Source organism: Amblyomma maculatum, chromosome 1, assembly GCF_055883805.1.
Source record: "Amblyomma maculatum isolate TAMU_Amacu chromosome 1, ASM5588380v1, whole genome shotgun sequence".
Classification (NCBI taxonomy): domain Eukaryota; kingdom Metazoa; phylum Arthropoda; class Arachnida; order Ixodida; family Ixodidae; genus Amblyomma; species Amblyomma maculatum.
In genome coordinates, this window is record NC_139344.1 from 70,548,394 (window position 1) to 70,576,386 (window position 27,993).

General features: G+C 46.1%; 1 protein-coding gene across 4 annotated transcripts in view; it reads right to left on the reverse strand.

The window, feature by feature from the left end:
• The window catches only part of LOC146202765 (phosphatidylserine lipase ABHD16A), a 116,321-nt gene that overhangs the window by 11,171 nt on the left and 77,157 nt on the right, over positions 1 to 27,993 (reverse strand). For 3 of the 4 annotated variants that reach the window (XM_084588319.1, XM_084588320.1, XM_084588318.1), the window contains exons 19-20: positions 19,509 to 19,555; positions 10,170 to 10,379 (exon numbers count right to left, since the gene is read on the reverse strand). In XM_084588319.1, coding sequence (XP_084444445.1) covers positions 10,203 to 10,379; positions 19,509 to 19,555 — 224 coding nt within the window. In that variant the 3' untranslated portion in view covers positions 10,170 to 10,202. The remainder of the gene's footprint in view (positions 1 to 10,169; positions 10,380 to 19,508; positions 19,556 to 27,993) is intronic. The other variant, XM_084588321.1, reaches the window with a different exon arrangement.

Genomic DNA, 27,993 nt, shown 5'->3' on the forward strand with positions numbered 1-27,993 from the left:
GGCGTGCCTCGAGAAGTTGGAAGCTTCATGGCCGCGGCGGTCATGGTTGCCAGCAGGCGATCAGACCTTCACGGTACTCTGAAAATTATTGAGTGAATAGAGTGACTAGGGGCTAGAAGGCAACTGTAGCATGGCGCATTCTTGCGAGAATAACCTCCATATTCTTGGTGTCCGAACGTAGGGCCAGAAATGTGACAAATCGAGCGTCTGTGTATCCGACTGTCGATACAGACAAGCCATAGAAGCGAGCAGGTTTGACCTGCAGTCCCTGCTAATGCTTTCCAGTACGGCTTCTCAACGGCAACATATTGGCGTGGCTGTATCTGCTACAGCCGGCCCATTCAGAGAGACTGCCGAAGCCTGTGATCCGATATCGTTTGAGCAGAGTTGTGTTTCACGCGACGCACTCATTCAGATGCATGGCAACGGGGGGCACTTTTTGCTAAGCGCTATGCCACTAGCTATTGAGTCGCTACCCTGTTCCTCCTAGCCGGTCTCTCAGCAGACCTTTCTGGCCAGACCAACCCCCAAGAGGCTATGCTGCACAATGCTTTGCGCCTCATAGAAAGCCTCTGGGTGTCATGCAGATGGTTCTGCATACATCCACTTCAGCTGCGAGACTGAGGTTAGAAGTGAGAGAGAAACAACTTTATTTGCCCCAGATATTGTGAATTAAGGCAGGTGGGTTCTGTGTGACCCCCAGGTAGGGGCGACATCATGGGCCTACGAAATAAGTGCAAGTTGTGTGTTCTTGTCTGGCTTGGTGAGGAGGTGGCTTGATTAGAGGTGGATTTGCCCACTTGCTGCAGCTATCATGATCGTATCAGTGCCAACAAGTACCTGGACCGCATGCTGACTTATCAGCAGGCAACAGAACTTACCGATGGCAAGATTCTCACATGGGTCATGCCAGTATCCTTGACCGATCAGGCTGCCCGCTGGTTCCGCCTCATTGGCCACCGGTTAAGCACGCTGAACGAGTTCCGAACATGGTTTCGCTAAGGAATTCTTGCCCACAGATTACGAGCGTTGTCTGTGGCACGAGCTGGAGCTCCATACTCGGCATCCGCACCTCAAGTATATGAGGGCAATGTACAAGCTGTAGCGTCTCGCAGACCCCTCGAGCTCCAAATGGCAAGGTAGAGCGGGTCATGCGACAAGCTCACCTTACCTTCGCAGCCTACCTATGAGGTGTTCAGTTCAGATATTTGGACGAGCTCGCCTTGGCAGCCAAGCGCATAGAGGCGGACATACTCACTTTGAGCATGTATTGGTCACTCCCGCCAGTGTCGCATGCACTTCAGACGCGATACACTTGGAATGGAGGCACTCTCCGCCCTTGTACCAGGAGAGCCGAAACAGTTGCATTCAGTGACAGGCAAACGAGAAACTGTTCGGACTTTACTGACCGAGCTCTCGACCCATACACGTAAGCCATGCTTGCAGCACACGCTACGCCTGGCCGAGACACACAGAATCGGGGTCAACATACCGACATGAGGATGCAAGTGCAACGCGCATCTGCGATGGTAAACCCGGCAAGGAGGTACGGTCAACCGGCACGTGGCGACAGCTGCCCTGCCCGGCAACAGCCGAATGCCCTCTGCTACTGGTGCAATTAACCAGGGCACTACACCAGGGAATGCAGGTGCCCCACTGCTCGAGGGCATGTGCTATTGGGAAATGTGCGGAGCCGCCGGTGAGCATGACTGCACAGCCGGCGGAGTCAGCAGCGGTGCTCAGTGAGTCACACGAACTCCTAGCCCAGTTGTCTTGTCGTTTTGGACCCCCCAGCGACACGCCAGTGCCACTCATTGAGCTTACTGTTATCCAACGTAAGTTCATGGCTTTGCTAGACACAAGAGCATCCGCTTCCTTGTTTGGCAACGAGGTATGTGGGCATCTCCGCCAATCATTCTTGGTAGAAACTGGCTATTCATGTCTGCAACGTAGGATATAGGGAGCGAGCATGTGGCACCCTGAAAACTTTCGTTCAACCTCAAAAGCGTCAGAAGTACCTTTGCTATCCGATGCTATGCTCACAGCCTTACGCTACAAGCGCCCAAAAAAGCTTCTCGAATCGCCTTCGGCTGGGCAGACAATTCGCCGGCCGACCTATCTGAGCGAAAAGGCACGGAGGGGACAGACCCTCTGCCCCCTTTGCTGTTGCACTCTGCACAGCGGGGGAAGGCAGGCCTTCCCACCCTTTGCTGAACAACTCGAGCAGTTTGTCAAGAGAAGAAAAAGTGCGTTTGTCTCAGCTTTTGAATGAGTATGACGCCGTATTCACTGAGCTGCCTGGCTGCACTACACTAGCAAGGCACAAAATTGAGACAGACGACGCCATTCTGTGGAAGTGCAATCCCCAGCCAGTCAGTTTGGCAAAGAGGAAAGTGCTTGATGATGCTCTGAATGAACTTGTCGATACAGGCATTGTGGAATGTTCAAACAGCTGCTGGGGTTTTCCAGTGGTGCTGGTGCTCAAAAAGGATGTAACTACCCGCCTTTGTGTGGACTACTGCCGCCTGAACGAGGTGATACGGATGAATGCCTATCCACTTCTAAGTATCCCCTTGATTGTGTCCAATGTTGGCGGAGCGAAGTACTGTACAACGCTCAATGCCAGCAAAGGATACTTTCAGGTGATGGATCCCAGTGACCGAGAAAAGACCGCATTCACTTGTCACAAGTGTCTTTTCCAATTTATCCAAATGCCCTTTGGCCTGGTTGGAGCTCCGGCTACATACTAACGTCTTATGGACCGTGTCCTAGGCGATGCAAGGTGGCACTACACTCTTGCCTACCTAGATAACATTGCGATGCATTTGGCAACCTTTGATGAGCACTTACACCATCTCAGGGACGTACTGGAAAGTCTGAGGTCTGCGGGAATCACTCTGAACCTGAATAAGACCCAGATAGCGGCGACCCAAATAACCTTGTTAGAGTTCACGCTAGAAAATGAACGCCTTCTGCCGTGCGAGAAAACGTTTCAGGCTATTTCGAAGTTCCCGTTGCCGGCAGATGTAGGGAGTGAGATGCTTTCTGGGAATGGTTAACTTTTATCGCCAGTTTATCCCAGATTGCGTAGCTCTGCAAGCCCCCTTAGCGACGTTAAGGAAAGTTGTTAAGTGCCATTGGGAACATGAGCAAGAGGCTGCACTGCGAACCCTCACTAATGCGCTTGTGGAAACACAGAGCTTCGGCTGCCTAACCTGAACAGGGAATTTGTGATCCACACAGATGTATGAGCCCTGGGCTTAGGAGCAGTTCTGCTTCAAGAGTCCGAAGGTAGCCCGAGTCCGGTGGCATTCGCCAGCTGCTCATTAACCCCCGCAGAGAATTATTTCGTGACAGAGAAAGAATAGAATGTCTCGCGATTATGTTCGCTCTGTGGAAGTTCGACCACTACGTCGACGGAATTGCCTTCTTGATTGAGACTGATCACATGGCTGAGATGCCTAGGCGAGCCAAGACTAGTGCGATGGCCGCTACTTCCCAGGTATTACAACTTTACCGTGCACTACAGGAGAGGTAAGAACATGGTGACGGATGCCCTTTTGCGTGCACCCGCTGACGGCGGGGAAAACCTCCTCCGCTACGCCCCTCAGTCGGAAAAGCGCGACAGCAGCTACACTCGTTTACAGCCCCAACGGAAGCGCGGCCAACCCGCCTTCCCTGGGCGAAAGCGTTAACCACGTAGACTGCGTTAGTTCAGTGGGGAGCATGCTCAGCAGAAGGGAGCTATTAAGGCCCAACTCCAACGACATATCCTGGGCGTCGGCGCTCAGCGTCGGCGCTGTTGGCGTATGCAGAAACCGGTTTGAGCATGCGCACGGTACGAGACGCCAGCAAACTTGAGCGGAGTGCCGAGATCTGTCCGTGCTAGATTTCGGCATCAGCGTTCACTCAGGCGCCGAGCTGCTCACCCGCGTAGGTCTCTCATTGGCGCACGTCTAGGCGCCATACACCAATGAGAGGACAGGGTGGCCGCGACCTCTGAATTTTGAATTTTCGCTCGCGCCGAGGCTTGGCGTGCTTTTTCTTTTTACTTTTTTTTTGTCATCGCTTTGCATCGTCGCACGTGGCCGTGATGGCAGAACCCTTCGCCGCCCATCGGTTGATCTCAGCCGTGGAGGAACAAAACTCAAAAGACTCGTCTCAGCTACGGTTGCGGAAAACGGGACAAATTGATGTTGCGTCAATGGCGTTGCAGACTGTATTGAAAAGCCGAGAAAAATGTGGAAGATGTATACGTTTATTTGTGCAGAAATAGAAAGTGTAAACTGTAATTAAGTTCCATGTCTAAATTACATCTCTTAACGCTTTAAAAAGCAGAAATTATTGGGTGAATATTAAAACTGCAACAACGCACCAGCACGAATACAAGTGTCAGCAGTGAGCGCCAACTACGCCAGCACCGAGTCCCATGGAGATGCGCACCGCTTGTGACGCCCACTGTGGCACGGCGCTGACAGCGCCGACGCCTAGGATATGTCGTTGGAGTTGGGCCTTTAGAGGCTCAGCGAGAAGATCCATTTTGACAAAAAGTGTTCGACGGGCTCAGGGAGCCAGGTGGAGCAGCCACAGCGCAGCACATGGAGGCAGCTGGTATTCTGATGGTATTCTGCTGAGATACATCCCATTTGAGAAAGATACACGAGTCCTTCAAGGTGGTGATTCCACGCACGCCAACAAGAGCGTTGTTACGCTATTTTCATGACACGTGCATCACTGGGCATGCAAGCAGCCCCAAGACTTACCTTAAGCTGTGTCACTTCGCTACCGGGCCTGGTATGAAGCGGGAGTGATTCACTACACCCACTTGTGCGACGTGTGTTAAGGGTCAAGCCACGTGGTGGACGCACACCTGGGCTTATGCAGCCGATCAATAGCCAGGCTCCCAGGCAGATTGCGGCTTGTGATGTCATGGGACCCTATCCCAGGACCCCGAGCGGAAATCACTTTCAGCTCGTTGTCACAGACCATTTCAGCAAATGGGTGGAACTTTTCCCACTGTGAAAGCTGACGGCACACGTAATCATGGGGAAGCTGGTTGGGGTGTTTACACGGTTTGGCTACCCTGAGCAGTTGATAATGGACAATGCGTAGTACTTCACTGCTCAGCTCGCTCTTCGTGGACTCCTGTGTTGCCCTTGGCATTAAGCCCAGAACAACCACGTATCCCGCCCAGGCAAATCGCACGCGTGAACTGCAACATCAAGCACATGCTAGCTAGTTCCATTTGCGGAGATGCAGAGTGACTGGGACACCTGTCTCCCCGAGATTGGGTTTGCTCTCAGGTCAACCGTGAATCGCTCGACTGTGTATACACCTACCACCCTCAACCTCGGCAGGGAGCTGTCGTATCCAGTAGACCGTACTCTACAGGTTTGTAACAACCCGAATGCTCGATCGGCACGCGCCGACTATGCGACCAGGCTGTGCGCAAAGATGACGGAGGCTTTGGACAAAGCATGACGAAATCTGAGCACTATCAGGCCAAGCAGAAAGAGCAGTGTGACCGCTCTCACCAAGAAATTCACTACTAACCGGGTGATCTCGTGTTGAGTCATGTCCTGAGCGACGCCAGTAAGAAGTTGTCCACTTCACTGGTGCCGATACGGTTAGGACTATACCGAATTTGGCAGGTCTCTTCGCTCGCGGACTTGAAGTTAAAACCAACAGGTGGACTGGCGCATGTCTGTATCTCAAACCCTACGTTGATAGAGGGAATGAGTGACCTGAGGAGGACGCACCCCCGCTAGCAGGCAGCTGTACCGAGAGCCCGGGCTCGTCATTCGAGCATTGCGCCTCGTTACAACTTTCGCCCATGGCAGATGTAACTGACCAATGCGCAGGGAGTAACTTCTCGTGCTGAATACGGACGGGACGCCCTATCATTATTCAGTGCATTTTGCATTCAGAGCAAGCATGCGCGTTCTCTTTGGAAAACACCGAGTGGGGGTAGGTTTAAAAGAAAGAAAGAAGAAAGGAAGTAACTAGGGAATAGGCACCCTTGTAGCCGGCTGAGAAGGGAGCCGGCGGATGCCACGATCGATGCCCGTTGCGACATCGAAGGCCAAGCCGTCCGAGGAGCGGCTGTGTTCCTGCACACAGAGCCTGCTGTCACCGTCAACCAGGCCACCAAGAAAAATGGTTTCCGGTTGGCTATGGAGCGAGCTGAACCATTCGTGGAATGGGCGCCTGTGTCTACCACATATATTATGGTGAGGCTACCCAAAAAAAAAAACAAAATGTGCCTCTGCCCGTGCCACAGCGAAAGCTGCATCAAAGAGGCTGCCTTGGCGCCAATCGAGACCAGTGGCCACGTCTTCACCAGCGGGAGCAGCTTGGCACCCCGCGGCGCATTCTGGGCTGCGCCAGAGACAGAGGGAGAAAAGAGAAAAGCCAAGAGCGAGTGGTCAATTCGCTGACCGGAGGCCTGCTGCAAGCTACACAACAGGACGACGCAGTGTTGCCCACCGCCCACGCGTCTGCAGCAAGCTGCGCTGACCGACTGATGGTGAAGGAGCGGAATCTGCGGCTGCTGTTGTCGCTGCACGTGTGCCCTGGCTAGGGTGGCTAGAAGGGGAGGTGTGATGAACGCGGCGCGCTTTCCATAGAGAAGGGTGGCTCTCCGAGCGTGACTGCCGATAAGGACGAATGGTGCGCTGCCATCTGGGGTGCCGTCAGCATTCCGGAGGAGGCGACAGCAGGTGAAAGAAGTCGGTGCATGGTTGAGGTGGTTTGGCTCGTCGGTGCTGTGATTTCCTGCATCTGCTGCTTGAACACCCTTGTTGCCCGCTAGGAAAAATGGCGTTGACGTCAACAGAAAAAAACCCAGAGGTGGTGCCTTGTTCCCGGGTGCGATTCGGGTTACCGGTCGTGTTTGGAAAAAAATACAGACAGTTTGACTCGGTTAGTCACAAAATATCGTGCAGCAGCAGGGCATTTTGACAAAGATGTGTTTGTAGTACTTCAATTATACATTATTTTGCTTTGTTAATCAGACGGCCATGTTTATAGACCACACATTGCATGTGCTTCGCAGGTACGATCTCCTTGAAGTATTGCTTTTATTAGCGATTGCGCTGCCTACTAATCACACTGTACGAACGCCTACGCGTTGCTACTGCAGACGGTACATTGCGCGCCCCAACATGTTAACGGCAAGGAGTATTAATATTAATACCGCGCGACATTCCGCTATTAAAGGAGGGTGCAGTGCCTATCCTATTTACAAATTTCTCAAGTCCATTTCCAAAACATTTGCAAAGGAAAGAAAGAAGCGGGCAAGCACCGCGCAGAACACAGTTTCATTGAAGAAGGCTCGCATGGAACAAGACACGTCAACATGTTCGCAGGAAGGTGGAATGGATATAGACGGGAAACATCTGGCACTGAATCTTCCAGAAAGCCAGCTTAATTTCGATTACATAGGATACTCCAACGCGAACATACATACACATAAAGCAGGACCAGTGGATTTTTGAGTAAAATATGGGTGAAATGGCTCTGAAACCTCTCAACACCACGTGGTGATATTTAAGTGCTGCTTTGCAGGTAGAAACACATTGAACTGCTTTGGAACGTGATACAGTCGAACCCAGATATGTCGAACCCGGGTAATTCGAATTTTGGTTATATCGAACTCACGGAATATCCCCTTGAAAATCCCATGTAAAAGTATAGAAAAGCTGTGTCATATATCAAACTCAATTTCACCGGTCGTTCGATATATCGAACTCTGCACCATGCATTGGACGGTGCGCCTTCCCCAAAGACGATCGCATCGCCCTCGGCCCTTTTCCGCATGACATTTTCAAGCCACGAGCGGAAGAAATGAGAGAGAATAGTTCGGCGGCAGCGCCGCGCCCTTTCCCCAAAAGCGCGTGCATCTGCGGTGATCGTTGCAAGCATGGAGGAAGGAATGTTTGCAAGCAGAAACGAGAAGGAACCAATGCCGCCGTGGTGTTAGAGAGAGAAAAAAAACTCGATAGAGCGAAGCGCAAGGGTGTGCCCACTCTTCTGCCGAGCTTTATCTCTCCCCTTCCTCTCTCTTCCCCGGTATTGCATTCGCAGCAGCACATACTACGCATGAGCGGACAAGCCAGCTCAGCCCGCGGCAGATGCTTTCTCCCCTTTCTCCAGTGTGTGTTGTGAACGCTGTGTGTCCCATGGCATTGTGCTGAATACGCGTAATCTACGGCGGCTGCGAACGCTAAGCGACAGTTTTTCTTTTTTTTTTTTTTGCAGGAGTCGTCTTTACTTGTCGTGCTGAAAGTGCGACGCAGCATAAGCTATGGCGACTGCACCGGCAGGGCTTTTTTTTTTCTTTGCGAGAGTCGTCCATTTTTACATCTACGAATCAATGATAGCACGCGGTCAGTTGCAATCATGACACCGACTTTTTAGCATTGTTCGCTTCAAGCGGCATTTGCAGCTATCACTCTTTCCAATGATCTCGTGGCAACTATAGTGGACTATGCCCACCCCAAGCGCAGCGTGATAAATCGAACCAGGCTTGTGCAATCAAGCCATCATGGCCACTCTGCCAAGTGCGCCCCCTGCCACCGCAAGATCTATCAAAAGTATAGTCAAAAGATAAACACGCCGTGACATTATCTCTGCACAGCACTGGCGTGCTGCCAATATATGAGCTGTGGATGCGACGGTCGAAACGGAGGGACGTGCCACCGAACGCTTTTTTTTTTCTTTTCAAATTCTCGGGCCATAAGTGGGGGGAAAGCGGGTACGGAACCTCGATCATAGCCACAATGGCGCCGTGTTACTTTAAGGACAGAGGTGAAAGGATTCCCCCTCCGCTGCAAGGAGCGACCTCTCATTTTGATGGGAGCTTCTGAACAAGAGCATTGCCTGAAACTCGCAATTTATATCCGATGCATGCCGAGGAGGAGTTAGAAACGGTGCTTGTCAATCTCGACGGCATGGGTACGACACGGTGGCTTAGTTGCACAGACTTGGCTTTTAAAGCTGAAAATATCGTCGCAAGCGACGTCAGGGCCATTTCCAGCTACTACACGAACTACAACACGTAGCTGTTCAAGGTGAATGCGAATAAAAGCAACAAAAACAAAAGTAGTCAGGAGTGAACAAGAAAGGGTGTTGGTTCATTATGCCAATGGGTTGATCACGCGAGAAATACAGTATCATTGTTCACGATTGCAAGTGGCGTCTCAAGCCGATTTCTGTATATCGAATTATCAATATATATAACTATTTCACGATCCCCTTTGAGTTCGATACATTTGGGTTCGACTGTAACACCCAAGCAATGGATGTAAGAGCCGGGTAATGGACGTAATGAATGTAAGATGCCCTTTTTGTGTCTTTTGCTTAAATAGAGGTTCATTTAATTCGAAGTTTTTTTGCGGTCCCTGTGAACTTCGTATTAACGGGAGGCGACTGTAATGATAAAAATATAGCATGTTGCACCATAAACATGTGCAGTAAAGCATTTTTGCTTTGATTGCAATGAATACTCATATGGCAGGTCTCCCTATTCCATCAACTGGTTTATAGAGTAAATTAAATTAATGAAGCCCACATACCTTAGATTAATTACAAGCTTGAAAATTGTACAATATTTTCTCAATGAGTGTTTTCTTGCTTGCACACACACAAGCATACACGCACATATGTGATCATAGTTGCCAAACAGGATATCTCCAAAACCCCATAAAAGAACCAAGCAACTCACACTTCCTCTATACAGATGTCCAAAAAGCACTGACCAGCTAAAGCCCACAAATGTGGGCTGTAGCTGACACAGGAAGCGACCTGAAGAAAGCTGGGAAATTAAGGGATACTCATGAAAGAAATGTACATATCGCAGACTATGCCATCATGCAGCAGCTCTAATGTACGGTGCATGCGAGAAAAAAGTTCCAGAAAATACGGCCAAAGTGAGTGAGTGTGAGTAATAGCCACGCGCCGCTTTGAGAGACTCGCAGCATGCAAGGGCGAAGCAGCACAAATCCACATATAGCTTAATAAAGGCTTTGTGAATATGGAAAGCAGATAAGAGCAATGCCAGCCATCTGGAGCCCCTTACTCGATGTGCACAGGCATGCAAACTGAGGGGAACTAAAAGCGGAAGGACCCAACGAAGCTGGAAGACAGCAAAAGGTGACAAAAGCGCCCACCAGCAGTGGTAGTGTACTGGTGAGAGGCCCATTTCAAGGCGTGTCTCCCGAAGGGGGTGGGCCACACATCTCGGCTGATACGCGGCAAAAGCCGTCCGCACCTCGGCCGTTGAGGTCAACTGACTGCACCAAGTCCCAGGGCACCTGGAACAGTCCTGATGGCAATGGTGTGCAGTGGGTGGAGTTGAAGTCAACCATGTGCTTGCGAGCCTGCAGAAAAAAATAGAGAGCTCAGTAATGATGGAACAGACAATGCTGACATGGCATGCAACTTTACAAGAATAATGTAAAATTCATGAACAGTCTGTGCATAATCTACATGGACCAACAACTGTTCCTTTTTCTTGTTTCTTTAGCACAACACCACACTGTCATTTCTGAAGCACCTGAAGGTAGAATTCTCTCCTACTCTGCTGCTGCTTCTACCCCGTTCTGCTACGCAGAGACCAATTGTGCATTGTGATGCTCCACTTAGCTTGTACCTGTTCGAACACTGTGTTCTTAATCCTTTTTAGTTTAAAGTTAACAAACAACTTCAACCTAAACATAGGAGTAAACCTTATGAGAAAACATTCAATGACAAAAAAATTAGCGATAATAAGAGCACAAATCGTTTTCAAAAGCGTCCACCCAAAACAATGTTTAAACAAATATTTAAATAAACAGATGCTACCACTTCATTGGGAAGTGTTGCTTTGTTTGCTTCCATGACACTGACAGGAGTCAAACAAGTAGAATCTCTGAATTTAGCTTATGTCATTGTTATTGATGACGAGGCATTGACAGCTGCAGGGTGCCACTCCAATGAACCCATGATGTTAAAATTAGTGAATGTTGTGATCTGATGGCATAGCAATGAAATGCCGTGACCTAAGGCAGTTCTGCTATGGTGTATGTGAAAATGACACTGTATGGCATGTGAGATTTAACAAATCATAGTTGCACATGAACTTTGTAAGATGCCATAATAGAAGGCTCTACATTCAGTTCCACCATCTACAGTTCTTTAACATGCACTGACACTGCACAGAACACAAACATATATTTGTATTTGACTCCATCAAAATGTTGCTGCTACAACCAGGATTCAGTCTGGTTCAGCAGCTAAGCCCACTAGCCACTAAGCCATCACAGCGAGTCGTACAAAATTGGGAGTGATGCCCGTCACAAAGGGTCACTATTAAGGGCTATACCTTCTCATTTGAGGAACAAAAGGCGAAAAACTAGTCACGCTTTTTTTCTGTGCAAGGTTTAATGTGATGACTGACAGCCAGTTATACTCAGTGAAATTAAAACTGCAGCTATTTTCCTGAAGCTGGAAAAGTTCATACATATCTTCTACGTGCATGCAGCATTGGCAATAATCAAGAAACGATCAGCACACTGTGGCGGCACTAGGAAATAGTCTAAGAATCCAAGCGCGCAGGGCCACATCCTTTGCTCTTGGCCAACGCGGTCCAGCAACACATTCTGATGTTGATGCCAGAGTGCTGCTATCAAATTTACAGATAGTGAATACTGAAATTTCTAATATGAATCTAATACTGAATATCAGCTCAGTGTGAAAAAAAATTTCAGACACAAATAAAAAGGCACAATTTGTTCTTATTTTCCTTTTCTTTTAATGCACATGGCCTTTGTAATCAAAATAAACCAGCCTAGGCTAACTCGGCACCATATAAAAAAAAAAGAAATGCATGACAACGAAATATAGCACACTAGGTGTCCCAGCGAAATGTGATCAAGGATTTAACCCTTTCGCTGTCACGAACGTACCGGTACGTTTGCGCTCCCCCCCCCCCCCCCAACAGTGACACCGGCGTACCGGTACATTCTCTATCGTGCGTTCAAAACTTCACGCCTGAGCACTAAGCTGGCGCTCTTGGACAGGCTGTGCCACCTGTAATACTTTTCTACAAGTTCGTATTTTCGCCCCACGTTGTGTTGATCCGTATATACTGAAGAGTATGGAGCGGCCGCGCCCACCCCCACCACCTTCTATGCTGGGGGGCGCAGTCGCTCCGCGCGCGCTACTCTATTGCACTAAGAGATCACGCGGCGTGTGTATTTCGTGGTGCGTGCGTGCGGTTACGGGTTCAAGGGATGTTCTGCCATCTGCCGCAGGTTTGCAGGTTTTGATTTTTATTCTGTTGACGTGTCTGCTACGACGTCGCGTCACGTTCAGGGGCTCATGCCGTCGACACATGACTCGATTACTGCTTTCGCTCTCTCTTGCCACGCCTTGCTTGCGGCTAGCAGCGGCAAAGAAGGGTGTTTTAGACTCTTTCCATCTCCCTCTGTCATCTTGATTTCACGACGTGCCATTTCTCTTCGTTATGCGGGCCATCAAAAGTGCGCCCTCCGTGTGCGCGGTTACTTTCGGATGGCTGACCGGCGGGACCTTCGACTGCGGAGTTGATCGATGGCTCTTTTGGTTATAAATACGAGCTGAGCTCGGATTCGGACTCTTAAGAAGTATCGAGCAGTTTTTTCCTATATTATACTTATTTACCTAAATTATATTTAAACTGATAATGACAATAATGTTAACAACACCTGCAGAACACGGAAATGTGCATATTCCGTTGACTATATTATTTGTAAAGCAATCATAATAAAAACTAAATCGCTATGCTCGTTCCCTGAAACCAAGCCGACACTGGGGGTATGTCACAGCCAGAAACGCCCGACAGCGAAAAGGTTAATAGACTGTGCATCCTGCCCTATTGAAACTGTGTGTTGTTGATAGTCTCGTGGCCTAGTCCGCACTATTTTTTTTCTTTTATAGTACAAACTCCATTACTTAGTAAAGTTCAGTCTTGATTAGCACATCAGTGAACAAAATATGCTTTTCACAGGAGTGCTCTCCCGGGGACAATAAGGCTTTGCATGCGCACTGGAACAGAGATATGAACCAGAAGCTGGCAATATACAGTAGAATCTTGGTGATACAAATCTTGCAGGGTCACGAAAACGTTTGTATCAACCGAACATTCGTATCATCAAAGCGAAAGAAAATAAGTATGCAGAAACATGGGAAAGGCAGTCGCACAGATCTATTTACATCTGAGAAAGTCAACTACGGTCGCGCGGTCACAGCTCACCACTCGTGGTGCACAGCGCGACAGGCAATCGCGACGTTGGCGACACGTGAGCCGCGTGCCTCCGCGGACTTCTCGCGGCGCGTACAGCACGACAAGTGATTGCGACGTGCCAGCTGCGCGGCACCACAGACTGCTCGCGATGCGTACAGCTCCGCAAAGTCTACAATGTGCGGCCCGTGCGCGCCCACCACCGCATGCGTCCCCGACTACTACTCATGGCCACGCGCTGCTGCAAATCTTTCATTGCCAGCGATGTGCGGTCCATACACCTCCGCGCACTTCTCGCGGCGCGGGGATGGCGACATACAGGCCGCGCGGTGCTGCAAACTGCTCGCAGATCGCGATCGTGGAGCCAGCGATGTCCGGTCCGTGTGCACCCGCTGCGTATGCTGCCGCCAGCTACGGCAGTTGAGACGTCCGTGGCTTGTGGGCCACGCGCCACTGAAAACTTTTCGCAGAGTGAGCCCGAGAGAAAATCGCGACGTCGGCGAGGTGCGAACCACGCGTCACTGCAAACTGCTCGTGATGCGTACATACAGCACGGCTGGCAATCGCAGAGTCAACGATGTGCGGGCAGTGCGTAGTGCTTAAGGTTGCAGTCGCAGTTTGCGCATTCGTATCATCCGTAGTGGCGTGGGAGAGTGTTCGGACCATCCGAAATTTTCCACATTCTACACAATGCACTCTGGCCGGGGAATTTTGCAAATTCGTATAATCCCTAAACTTTCAAACGGATTCGTATCACCGAGATTTTACTGTATATATTTATGCAAATTGTACAACGGTGGAAACGGTGCAACTAGCTGTTTTTTGAGACAGTCTAGAGCTCAACAGCTTTCTTCTGGTTTTAGTGGGCCAGGACATTCCATGTTGTTTAAGGGGGGACCCTGGTCTTAAGACAATACTTTTTATTTACTGGTAGATTTTGATGAAAGTTGCACCTTTTATGCAGATTTTTGTGCTGATTTCAAATATGCACAATAATTTTATGTAAGCCATTTAGTTCTGAAGATATTGACCACTTTATGCTCTTTGTTTAGAGGTGAGCTGTCAGTAAAACTACAGGAGTTATAATGAAAACTGACGCATCAAATAAATTTAGAACACACAGAGAATTCAAAAATCAAGATTGAATGTCCTGGTTCCATTTTAACCAAGGTTACGGCTTGGCAAAGTTCAGAGACCAAAAAGCCACCTTGACACACCAGAAAACATTTAATTTTTTAAAACTTTCCTCATTAAATACCACAATTTCGTTTATATTTTTGCACTGTACACGAGTTTACCTTTCTGGTGCAAAAGGAATTATAGCAGTATCATAAGTAGAACCAGAGATATCACACCTCCAAACATGTACCGTCCTCAATATATTGATTTTGAGAAATTGATGAAAAACGTGTTGATAAATTTTTGAAGCACCAAAGCTAACAGTAACTCATTAAAGTGGGTTCTGACGAGCTTCTGATGTCAATGCATCATTTACCATCGATATATTCGCCCTCAAAGAACGAAAATTCCGGCGAATGGAACGCATGGTCCAGAAGCCGCCACCAAGACGAGTGCGTTTGCATCGTGACCTCCGCAAAAGTTGGTGCAAAGTTCTGGCGCACGATCGCCATTCTCACGTTCATGCTGTAAATGCAGTCGGCCTGCAACTAATGATAAGCGACCGTTGCTCGTCTTGCACAACGTAGCATTCAGAAGAAAGTTTATTTCGACAAGATTTGGGATTCCGTGTGATCTTCTCTATGTTCCGCGTGTCGCAGGACGCTGCTTCGCAACTGCCTCTGCGGCTGGTCGCGGCACTGTCTCACAGGGCGATCTATCCTGGCGTTGAAAGCTGCACTTGCTCATCTGCACCATCACGATTCCGTACGTGGTAGATCGTGTCACTCCTCGCTGTCGCACTGAGCACGACCGGCTATGCTACGCTGTTATCAGGCAATCGCGGACTCGACGCGGAGTGTCGGCACTTCGTCATTGATTGCAGATAACTAGATGCAGCGATGCAGCGTCCCTGGCGCGTTTATCTCCTCTCACTACTTTTTTTTTTAGGCTAATAACGAAGCGTGAATCTTAATATTGCGCATTTCGCGTTGTGGTTACGATGAGGGAATGGCGCTAGGCCGACTAGGCCTAAAGGAGAGACCTTTTCAAAATGGCGCCAGAACGCGAGCAGTCGACACCGCCAGCCAACTAAAGCTCGCCATTTTGCTCACGTGCGGTGGGAGTCCAATAGCGGGGAGTGTTTCATGCGATTTTGCTCCTTTGTTTTTCTCTTCGGTGGGCTCGCTCATGGTCACCAACAGAGATATAGGAATGGCCTAAATTGCGATCTTTCGAATGACACTAAGATTATGCCCGCGAATCGCGTATTTCTCGAATTGCAGGAGATCGAAATTCGGCACGATTTGACCTCAGTTTAAAGGGCAGATTCTCGTCTTTGGAACGCTGTAAAGCGCAAATTAGGCGATATTTTTCAAAGAAACTTCAGAGATAGCTGCGGAAAGATCTCAGAATCGCGAAAACGAGAAGATTGCAAACTCGATTTTCTGACTGATTTTCAGCTGCAAAGACCCGGGTCCCCCCTTAAAATCTAGACTGCATTTATATGGGACACCTGGTATACTGCTTGATTAGACAGCACAACAGTATGCAGTCCGTAATGTGGTCAAGCAAAACAAGTAAGAAAAAGGAAAGCCCATTAATTGACACACAAATGGAAACTAAAGATAACAGATAACAGGAAGAGTGAAACCTCCTTAACAGACTGGTCTCACAAAGCCTAATGTGCATGTGCGTGCTTACTGGAAGCAGCCAAGATGCTTAGCTGTTAGAGTCCATCGCGGCAACTTGCTCTCCCTTACGCTTTGAATGGCACTATGTTCTATAACTCTACCTTCCTTCACAGCATTTGTAGCATTCAGCTAAGAAAGCTAAGATATGGCTCCGGGTGGCAGAAGTTTAAGCACCATGCCAGGTGCCCCTTTGAGAGTGGAGTAGCCGCAGCAATGCGCGGAGAGGTGACCGCAGCTGCACACCTTGGCTTGAAATGTTGCAAGTGCTAATAAAAATCCACTTGCCACTCATTTTTGCATAATTTGCTAGGAAACACTCCAATGAATGCCGATTCATGTGTTTTCACAGGTTCAGATGCAATGGTCGTTTCTAACCACTGAATTTCCCCGGCAGGTTTTTAGTGTCAATTGAGGCCATTGTCCATATCATGAAACATTTTTCTTCATGCCTGCCTTTGTGTTCTTTTACATATAAGAAAAAATGACACATGCTCACTCTTGTGCTTTTTCACAAGCAATCACAAATGTATCAATAAGCTGATTTTGTTATGTCATATTTTACTTATCTGTTATATCATACCGAATGTGCCCCTCTTTGAATAATAACAAAGGGTATAATTATGCATTATTGCAGTTGCACTTTGCAACAAAAATTGAGTTTGAATAGCTTTTATTCATCACTCACTAACCTCCCTGAACTTTTTTTTTCTTCTTTTCTTTTCTTTCCCTTTTTTTTTTTTGCAGCAAGCCAGACATGAAGCATGATATTACATGCATTTCAGCTATGTTTGGTTATGAGACACCAAAGTTTCATAACCCATCTAGTAGCTTTGGTTTGGTTTGGTTTGTGGGCTTTAACGTCCCAAAGCGACTCAGGCTATGAGAGACGCCGTAGTGGAGGACTCCGGAAATTTCGACCACCTGGGGTTCTTTAACGTGCACTAACATCGTACAGCACACGGGCACCTTGCTTTTCGCCTCCAACGAAAAGCGGCCGCCGAGGCCGGGATTCGATCCCGCATCCTTGGGAACAGTAGTCGAACGCTGTAACCACTGCGCCACCCCTGCGGGGCCCATCTAGTAGCACAGCTGTCTACTTATGGCATGCTCTTCTAATATGAGTGCGTTCATGAATGAAAATATTAAACCTACAGAGAAGTCAACTTTGCTATTTTGCGGCTTAAAAGCATTAGACCTGGGCAGTTCGAGCGGATTATGCAGTCTTCATTATAGAAATCCGTGAGAAACACGTGTTCCTCGTGAAATCAAACAAAGAAAAGAAGAATGGAGAGGTTGCGCACACTATGTTTTGAACTGATTGACAAACAGTAGCATGGCTTTCAAGTTAATTTCAGTACTTTGTGTAACAGCACTGTTTTTTTTTTGTAAATTCAGGAAAATATTTCAGTGGTGAACACAACTACCGTGCAACCTGCTACTTCCCGAATGCTGGCCTGACCACACTTAGCAGCATCACATTAGTACAGTCTCAAGAAAACAATTTTTTTTTTATGTTGGGAAATACTGAAGCTGGCAACATTGCAACATAAAAGTGCACTGGAAAAATGGTAAAAAATGAATGTGCAAGGAAATATCGCAAACCAATTCACACTATTGTGTCCTTTTTCCGGAGCTGCTGCTCTCAATGCATACAGGAGAGCATTTTTGTGACTACAGCTTAATGAATAATAAGCAGTAAATGCATGCAGTAAGTGCTCACATTTCATAGAAATTTGTATGTGGTATTATAAAGCTTCACCAACTTCTTCCTGCCCAGCCTCTCACTTCAGCAGAGCCACTAAAAGGCACTTTTGCATTTAATGCTGTCATACTAAAGAGCTTGAAAATTTAAAATTCCAAGGTCCTTCAGTCTTTCCAAAGGGTGCACTAGCCACTTACCACATTCATTTTACAACAGAAGCTTTTCAAATGCTACACAGCAATTTCTTCCTTTTCTCTGAATTATTCAAGAAACAAAAAAGTAACCTGGCTTCCACAACAATGTTAACACTGACAAAAAAAGACAACGCTACGACAAAATATTAAGACAAACAAAATTTTATTTAGTTTGGCCCCGGACGCAGTCTTGTGTAACACCACCACAATACTGGGTCAATTGAGCACAATCCCTACGTCGTAAAAATGGCTAATATACTGCTAAAAATCCATTGTGCTCACTGATTCATACCCATCTGACGCATTATATCCTCTCTTTACAAACCTGAATGAAGTCATATGTTAAGTGATAATTGAAGTGAAGACTGCTAATGATTATAGAATAAAAATTGAAACTAATGCCATAAATGCCAATTTCAGCTCGCTGTTGAGTAGTTACGAGTATTGTGTATAGCCACCAATTAACCTTGTTCGGCAGAGTTTTAGCAACTTATGCTAGGATTCAATAGCATGAAATGTGTGGTGGCTTCTCCAGAATTGCAAAGCTTCATCAGCCACATCGAGCCGGGTTTGACCGCCTAGCTTTCAGAGAAGAGCTCTCAGAGTAGACGTTCCATTTTGATTGGAAGCCAGATAGCACTATGCTGCCCTGCCCATATTGTCAAAAGCAAGGAAAGAAGCACTGTACCATACTTTGATATTCTGAAATTTCTTTATCATGGTTTCTTAGATTTATATCAATGCTTATTTTAAACTTCTCTTTTTTTTTTTCTGAGTTGGAACTAAAAATACGTTTGTTTTATGTATATGCTTAAGTAAAGCAATTGTTTAAATATATAAAAGAAACAGTCAAATAGCTACACTTTAATAGTAAATGTTACACGAGGGTTCTTGTGAATGAAATTTTTTTCTCCCAATATGTACCTAAGAATTGCATGTTTTCAGAGCCTCACAAGAGTTAAACTGTGATACTTTTCAAGCCATAAATGGCAAATGTTCAGTATCGATTTGTTTGGCATGGGGATAGCCAAAGTAGGCTTTGGAGCAGGTATAGAGCACAAATATAACTATTCCGGAGTAGTAATGGGAGCATTTTGAAGAAACTTCCAGTGCAAATGTGAAATAATGCTTCAAAATATTACTAAGTTCAGATTTTCACACAACACAATTACCTTTTATAGCCAGTGTATGACCGCTTATCTTGAATATTGAAGGTTTCTGTGATTAAGTTTGGATATAAAAATCCTGTCCAATGAGAGTTGGAAAAAAAAAAAATATATGTAAGGGTGGATTATGGGTCACTGGTAGGCAGGACAGTTGGGAGAGGTTACATAAGGAACCTCAGGAAATGCAGGGTAGTCACTTGGGCTACAACGCTCTACAATGTGAGCACAGCACATCTTTTATTTGCTTGTCCTGGCACATTTTGCATTTTGTTTACAACTCACTGATCTCTATGTGACGAACTACTGTCGCTGCTGTCATTGCTGTCTAATGACAAGTTTAACTAGAATTAAATTAAAAAAAAGACATGTCTTTACCAGGAATAGTATCAGCTGGATCTTGACATCCACGCTCAGGCCATCTCCTGAAAATAGAAGTAGAGAATAAAATTAACTCCAACAAAGAGAGTAACAGACACCTTATGCATGCATGTAAAGTGAAAAAAAAAAGGAAGATATTTGAAGAACCCCACTAGAAGCCAATGCACAGTAGAATCCCTTTATAGTACAAAAATCTTTACTATATCAGGGTCTTCAATATTAGTTGGGTATATTAGCTGGTGATGACATGGTCTTGAAGATGCCATCTGGTAATTAAATGGGTACGTTATGAGCATGTCTTGTTGGTTAATAAAAAAAAAACACTCTACAATACCTTTCATCTATCTCCTATCGTCTCTTCGTGTCATTTTCTTTTCAGCTATAAAATTTTTCATTACATCTTATGGAAGTGCCTCCATGAAGCAATGTGGCCACGAATACAAAAGTTTGATTTCATGTGAAAACCTAAGCCTTGCATGAACATGGCGTTATCTTCCACTCTTTCTATCTTTTAAAAGGCAATAGATGAAAAATGTGTGTGACAGTCAAGCGCTGCAAAACCACACACGCCACGCCTCCAGTTCTTGCCATCACTGCCTTGTGCTTTCTGCTCCAAAGCGCTGCGAATGTTTGGCCATTTCTTCCATTCCCTATTTCTTGCTGTACATTTATTACTCACTTTCTTTGCTTTCTGAATGGACTGGGCTACCTTATTTCCATGTTTGTAGATAGTTTTACTTTTTTTTTTCTTTTCGTATGCGCTGCATGCTTTCCCTCACGGCTCTAAGGCCTACGTAAGGTTGCCTTCTCCTGAGTGCTGCTAAGCCCAGAGGTAAAGCCACTTAAAATGCCACTCACTGTTTTTTTTTCTTAAAAAAGAAATAAATGGCCTCGCGATCCTAGGTAGCGTGCATGCAGCGATGTCATTTCGTGGGAAGTCATCACTGTGGCCAGACACACTTTACTATAATCTATTTTTACCAAAAATGAGCTTGCGGTACTGGCGTGGACAGGATCAGCTGTTCGCGTGCAATGTTTAAAAAAATGCTGCATAAGAGACACACTTGATGGAACTATATGATGCACTGTGAGAGGTGGCAAGAGACAAGGAGTCGCCTTTCGATGGATGACGCTGCTGAAAGTTCGGAGTGACATCTTAGCTCTGGTGATGCAAGCATGCAGTCAGTATTGTACATATATGCACTACAGCAATGTTTTCTAATTTCATTTTTTCTCCCCCTTTTTCCACTTCAAAGTAAGGGGGTTGACTTATATTCCTACTCGACCTATATACAGTTTATACTATATTGATATAGACATATACGGTTTATACTATATACTTATATACACTAAAACCTCATTAACACTTTCCCGTCCGCACCTACTCCCATCGATAACCCGTTATTGATGGTTTCACGATTTGAATTTTCCCGCTTTCGAAGCGCTCTTTAACAAGTGGCGGCATCCAGTGGGTAATAGAACAACCCTTTTTTCAATTTTGCTTCGGTTTTATTTTTTTCACCGCGCCGCGGCCGTTCTTGTAGTTTCCGAGTGACGTAATCGGCACTCCTTGCTTGCAAGTAGGCGTCGACGTCGCGCGCTGCTGCTGCTTGAAAGGCAGTTTCCATGGATACTGCCACATCTGAGTGCTCATCTTTGGATGCTAACAGCAACAGTGATGAGTCGGAAGACGAATTCAGCTCTTCAGACTTCAACACTGACAGTGAAACTGCGTCAAACCGACCAGGAACATCAACGGCCATGCCCCAGTAAGCTTCGTTTTCTCTTTTGAAAAGTTCCACTTTTGCTGCGCACTGATGGGTAGCAATCAGAGTGTTCTTACTACTGTTATCTGCAGGGTGTCAACGTCATTCGGGCGGGACTACCTGCCGATGGCAGCGAAGGGAGTCCTGTTTTCTCCTATAAGACAGCCAGGGGTCGACTTCAGCATTGCGCGCCGCAGCAACGCACGACGCTACTCCAGAGCCATCGATTTCTTTCTGCTATTCTTCACCCCGGAGATCATCACGGAGATATGCGTGAACACGAACATATATGCGTGGATACATATTTCAGAAAAACCTTCCAACAGCGAAAAAGACGGAACTTAGCGAGCTGTCGCACCAGAAGAGATGAAAAAAAAAAATAATAATAGGCCAAACAACTGCTTGGATTTGGTGAGCCACAACCTGGAGACCCCAATGTTTGCCCTCTGTTTCCGCCTCATGATCAACCTCAGGGGCTGTAGCACAAGCCCCAAAAAATGGAGAAGTACAAGAACTGCAAATTGTGCTAGAAAGGTGGAACAAAAAACAACGTGTGCAGCAAACATCTGTTTCACGGCAACAAGGAACTGTTTTGCACGGTGGCACTATAGTCATATGATGTATTGTTTTCTTTTCTAACTTCAGTAACACTGTATTCAGAGAGCTAGAATTTGTAGAATTGTTGCCTCAGCCTCTGTTCTAAAAAACATATATCATTTTTTTTTTGTTTTTTGTGTGAAAGAATTTTGCTGTTTGTATGATTTTTTTTATTTGAACTGCAATTTTTTTTTCGATAATGTTGTTTTCATCACCTATGCAATAAAGATGTTCACTGCGATTAATGCCATTATGAAGAGAATTTCCTCTTCTACAATTTGCTACCATACACTCCTGTACCAAGCAAGTTCTTAAAAAATAAAAAAAAATTTGGACACCACTCAAAAACCCCTACTTTTCCCGCTGACAGGAAAGTGTTAATTCGAACTCGACCTATTTGAAATCCTGCATAATTCAAAGGTTTTCAGCGGTCCCAAAATCTTCTATAAAAATTTTGCACATACACTGGCTCCCCTGCTTCAAGAGCATGCAGAAGATGATGTCTACAATTCAGACAAAGCTGCATTTTTCTACAAAATTTTGCCAGATGAATTAACAGTCAGCGTGCCTCAACTCAGTTAATTCATCGGTTTTGACTGCGTCCTCGGTGATCTGTGCTATGTGGCGCAGGTCTCGGAGGCTAGAATCAGTTTTCAGGGATACCACTAGGCGCCATTAGGGCGACGCACATCTCGGAGGCTAGAATCGGTTTCCAGAGGTACCACTAGGTCCCAATGCCATTTCTGCTGTTCCTTTGTCTGTCATTTGTGTGGCGGTCATCGCATGGTCGCAGTCTTCACCGCATTTCAACCTGTTCTGTGCTGTGAGTGGACGTGTATGTGCTGTGCTCTTCATTTCTGACCACGTGCGTGGGGTTTCTGATAAGAAAATTCCAAGTATAAAGCCTTGACTCTGTGCCAAGGTGTGCTTGATTGAAGAGGTGAAAAAATGGACGAGGTCCAGAATGCAGCTGGCAGAAAAACGAAACATACCTCTATAAACCCTTTCGACTACCCTGAAAAACAAAGCGAAGGTTCTTGAAGCTTGTAGAAAGACCCATTCGGCAAAGTGGACAAGAATTCATTTTCCAACCTATCTGGACGTTGAAAGCGCTCTAGTGAAATGGCTACAGCACGCAAATGCCGTGCACCTACCTGCTAATGGCTCGTTACTACGCGAAAAGGCCAATGAGCTTGCCCTGCAGCTGGGCCACGAGGAATTTAAGTACAGCAACAGCTGGCTGTGCCGATTTAAAGACCGCAACTACCTCACATTTGTGACAGTGTATTGTATTGTATTGTATTGGGGTTTTATGGCGCATAAGTAACTGAGGCTATCATGCACCAAGAGCAAGGTTAAAATCTGTTCTTATTTGAAAAGGGGCAAGAAGGTTCGTTAAAGTTTACAGTTTATTTAGAACGTCTGCTTCTTTTAAAAAACTAAGAACACATGTTAAGTTTATTATTGCTCTTTCTCCTAAAAGTAATTTAGGATGAAAAGGGATGGCACGATCATAAAAAATAGTGAAATGCTTTTTCCGTAGTGTCTCTAGTTTTGGGCATGTAATCAGGATGTGGTTGACTGTGAGTACTTCTCCGCATTCTCCACATGTAGGCTTATCTTGTTTCATTAGTAAAAAATTATGCGTGAGATGTGTGTGCCCGATACGCAGACGGCATACTGTAACCTCCATGAAGCGTTCCTGATGAGTGCTTGTTTCCCATTCTTCTATTATAGGCTTTACGAGGTGCAATTTATTACTTTCTTGGTTATTCCATATAGACTGCCATATATCCTTTTGTTTTTGTTTAACTTTATGCAATCCTTATAAGGTATGTTTACTTTCTCTATTTCTTTCCTGCCTGCTTGAGCAGCACACACATCCGCTCTCTCATTTCCTTCAATGCCCATGTGGCTTGGAACCCAACAGAATATTATGTTATGTCCTTGGGCTGATATCTTTATTACATCGTGTATTATGTTACCAAGTAATGGCATGACTGCATTTCTGGAGTTTAGAGCTGTAAGCACACTCAGTGAATCTGTATAGATAACACTGTTCTCAGTACCCTCGTACACAATTTCTGCTACAGCTACCCGGACAGCATAACACTCAGCTGCAAATACTAATGCACATTGAGGAAGTCAAATAATTTTTTCGGAGTTCGGATCCACTACAGCGCTGCCAACATAGGAGGCAGTTTTTGATCCATCCATGTAAAACTCTGTGCATTTTCTGTATTTCTCTTTTAGTGCGCGATATTCTTGTAATATATGTTCTGTAGGAGTTTCGCTCTTTTTGAACTGCGTAAGAGTGAGGTCACAGACTGTTGGAAAGTTGTACCATGGGGCCAGGGGCCTATTTTCTTGAGCGACATCAGGCAAGGTGTCCAGAATATGGAGCTCACGGCAAATGTCTTCAAATCGCATTATCAATGGTCTTGTTGTCTGAGGCTTATTTGAGAATAGTGTTCAGGAGGGGCAAGTTCTGACAATCAGGTAACAGATGTGTTTTTTCCGTGTCCTTATTCTGAGGACATATGCGCATGTAAGTAAAGCTCGTCTATCTTTCAGTGAAGGCTCGTTAGTTTCAACATAGAGGCTATGCACAGGAGACGTTCTGTATGCACCACAAGCAAGGCGGAGGCCTAAGTTATGCACTAGGTCTAATTTCTTTAAATATGATTGCCTAGCTGATCCATAAACTATGCTTCCATAGTCCAAGGAGGAGCGCACAACAGAGCGATATATATGCAAAAGGCATGCCCTATCAGATCCCCAATGTTTGCATGAAAGGACTTTTAGGATGTTTAGGGATTTGGTGGCTTTCTTCTTTAGTGCTTGTATGTGAGGGAGAAAAGTGAGTTTTTTGTCAAAAGTAATGCCCAAGAATTTATGGTTATTGTTTATGGGCAATTTGATTTCATTTAGGTGTAAGGTAGGATTGGGCTGCATGCCTCGTTTGAGCGAGAACATAACTGCCACTGTCTTCTGCGGAGAAAATTTAAACCCATTTTCACTGGCCCATTTTGTTAGCTTATTTATTGTTAATTGGATCTGTCTCTCACATGTGGACATGTTGCATGATGTGTAGGCTATTTGAAGGTCGTCCACATAGAGTGAATACAATATGGAATTTGGTATTACTTTACTAATCGAATTCATTTTTACAACGAAAAGTGTGGTGCTTAAAATGCACCCTTGGGGCACACCATTCTCCTGCAGAAAGGTTCTTGATAAAGTGGTCCCAAGACGTACTTGAAATGACCGATGTGACAAAAAGTCACTTAAAACCTTTAGCATTCTGCCACATATGCCTAAATCTGCTAGGTCGCGCAATATCCCATACCTCCAAGTTGTATCATATGCTTTTTCAAGGTCAAAGAAAACGGCAAGGCAATGCTGTCGGTGTATAAAAGCCTCTCTGATAGTGTTTTCAAGACGCACGAGATGGTCAGTTGTTGAGCATCCTTTTTTAAAACCGCACTGATGAATGTTTAAAAGTTGATGAGATTCTAAAACAAAAGTTAGTCTGATGTTTAAAACACTTTCAAATGATTTTGCTAAACAGCTGGTGAGAGCAATAGGCCTATAACTACCAGGAGATGTCGGCTCCTTTCCGGGTTTTAAAAATGGTACGACAACAGCTTTTTTCCACGCCTCTGGCAATTTTCCTAGGACCCATATTTTGTTAAAAAAATTTAATAGTGCCTCTACGGCAGGTTCGGATAAGTGGGCGAGCATTTTGTAGTGAATTTGGTCAGGACCAGGTGCAGTTTGTTTACCGGCAGCTAGGACATTTTTTATTTCTTGTAGTGTAATTAAGCTATTATAGGGTTCTTTTGTACCACTACTTGTAGTGAGTTTTTGTTTCTCTGCTGTGTTTTTGTGTTTTAGGAATGTTTGAGTGTAGTGTGATGAACTGGAAACTTCAGAAAAGTATTCACCTAAAATGTCGGCCTGTTCTTGTATAGTTGTCTGTAATCCGGGGGCTGTTAGAAGGGGAATGGTAAATGGAGAGTAGCTGCCATTTAGCTTTCTAACCTGTTCCCACATTTGTTTTTATGTTGTTGAGCTGTTTATAGAAGTTACATAGTTCTGCCAGGAGGCTTTTTCGGCGCGGCGGCGGATGTAGCGGGCTTTTGCTCTTGCTTTTTTAAACTTGACGAAATTGTCTTGTGTTGGGTATCTGTGACAGTGTGTGGCGAAAGCGGGAGCGTTGACACAAACGCTGTCAGGCAGTGGAAGGCACATACAGTGGCTCCCCTGCTTCAAGAGCATGCAGATGATGTCTACAATTTAGACAAAGCTGCATTGTTCTACAAAATGCTTCCAACAACGAGTTTTGCACCAAAAGATGCGGTTGTCAGTGGAAAAAAAACAACCAAAGGACAGGATAACCGTACTGTTCAGAATGAATGTGTCTGGCAATCCTAAGCTCCAAGTTGCCACTGCTAATCATTGGGAAAGCAGCGAAGCCTCGATGCTTAAAAAATGCCAGACTCTTTTCCAAGGACGATGTACTCTATAAAAGCAACCAAATGGCCTGGATGACCGCAGCACTTGTCGAGGAGTACAGTTAAATCCCGCTACAACGAAATTGGCGGGGTGTATGAAAAATTTCGTTGTCGAGAATTTACAGACAACTTGAGCAAAAAAAAAAAAAATTTATTTCCAGAAGTCCGTAAGCATTGTTTGCTTGTGTTTCACTGCCAGCCGCGGCATCACGCGACACTCCTACTCTGTTAAGAGAGCCATCGCAGCGTCGTCATCGTGAGAGCCCAGGAACTTCCTAATAGCATCGAAGGCATCCATCACCTGCGACGAGGTTGCCAAGGCGGGTGAATCCTGGGTGGAGTCGTCTTCAGCATCGGACGGCGGCTCTTCCGGCTCGCCAACACTTTTATGATGTCCTCATCACTTAGCTCTTCGTAGACAAGCACATCCGCATCAGTGTTGACGAAATCGTCCAGCTCGATATCGTCAGGGATGTTTCCTGTATCCTGGAGGGATTTCCAGGCCGTACTGATCCCTGGAGTCGACGATGATGAAGTGTCACCTTCCGCGGCTGTAGCTGTGCTGGTCGCCTCCTGGTCGCCTCCTGGTCGCCTCCTGGTCCCCTTCTGGCAGTTGTAGATCAAGGTGGACCGGGTCACGTTCCACGCAGCAGCCATCATCTGAAGAGCCATGAATAGGTCCACCTATGTCTCGCTGCCAGTTTCGAGATTCAAGAGAATCCGCTGAATCAGCCTTTCCCAATAAGCGCACTTCACACTTCGGATGATGCCTTGATCTAGCGGCTGAATGATCAAAGTGCAGTTAGGTGGGAAAAATTGCACTTCGACGCTTGACAGTTTAATGTCATCAATGTGGTGGGCAGAACAATTGTCCAAGAGCAAACTAACCTTTCAGTTAAGCCTGCTCATTCTTGAACTAACATTTTTGGTTCATGGCCCCTTTTCCCAAGCATTTCACCACCAAAGAGCCGAGCACCAGGCCGGGGGAAATCTTGTACCCATTGGAAACCGGTGGGTACCCGGCGGCACTGGGGATCGAACCCCGTACCTCCCGAATGCGAGGCGAATGCCGTAAGCCAGTCCGTAAATATGGCATGGGTCATCCACAACCGCCCTTTAGCGGCATACTTGACGAGAAGGCTTCTATTTCCCTTGAAGCAGCGCAGTTTGGCACTTTTGCCAATAACTACGCTTGTCCGATCCATCCATGTTTGTGCACGGCAGCACAGTCACCCTTTTTTTGGCATCCCGGCAACACTGCCCTTTAAAATCTAGCGTCTGCGTCGTAAATATCGGATGGCACGTAGACGCTCATAATATCAGCCACGTTGTCTACCACCCATTCCGATGCGCCGCCAGTGTCCGCGGAACTTGCTTCACTGCATAAAACTTTTCCTATGACGTTGTGCCTCGCTTTGAAGTGATTGAGCCAACCTGTGCTGGCCTTAAAGTCATCCAGGCCTAGCAAACAGGCATAATTGAGGGCCTTCTGCTAAAAAATGCTTCCACTAAGCGGGATGTTCTTGGCTCGCGTTTCGATGAACCAGGCGTAAACAGCCTTATCAAGCTTCTCGTATGTTGGCTGCGTCACCTTCTTTTGTT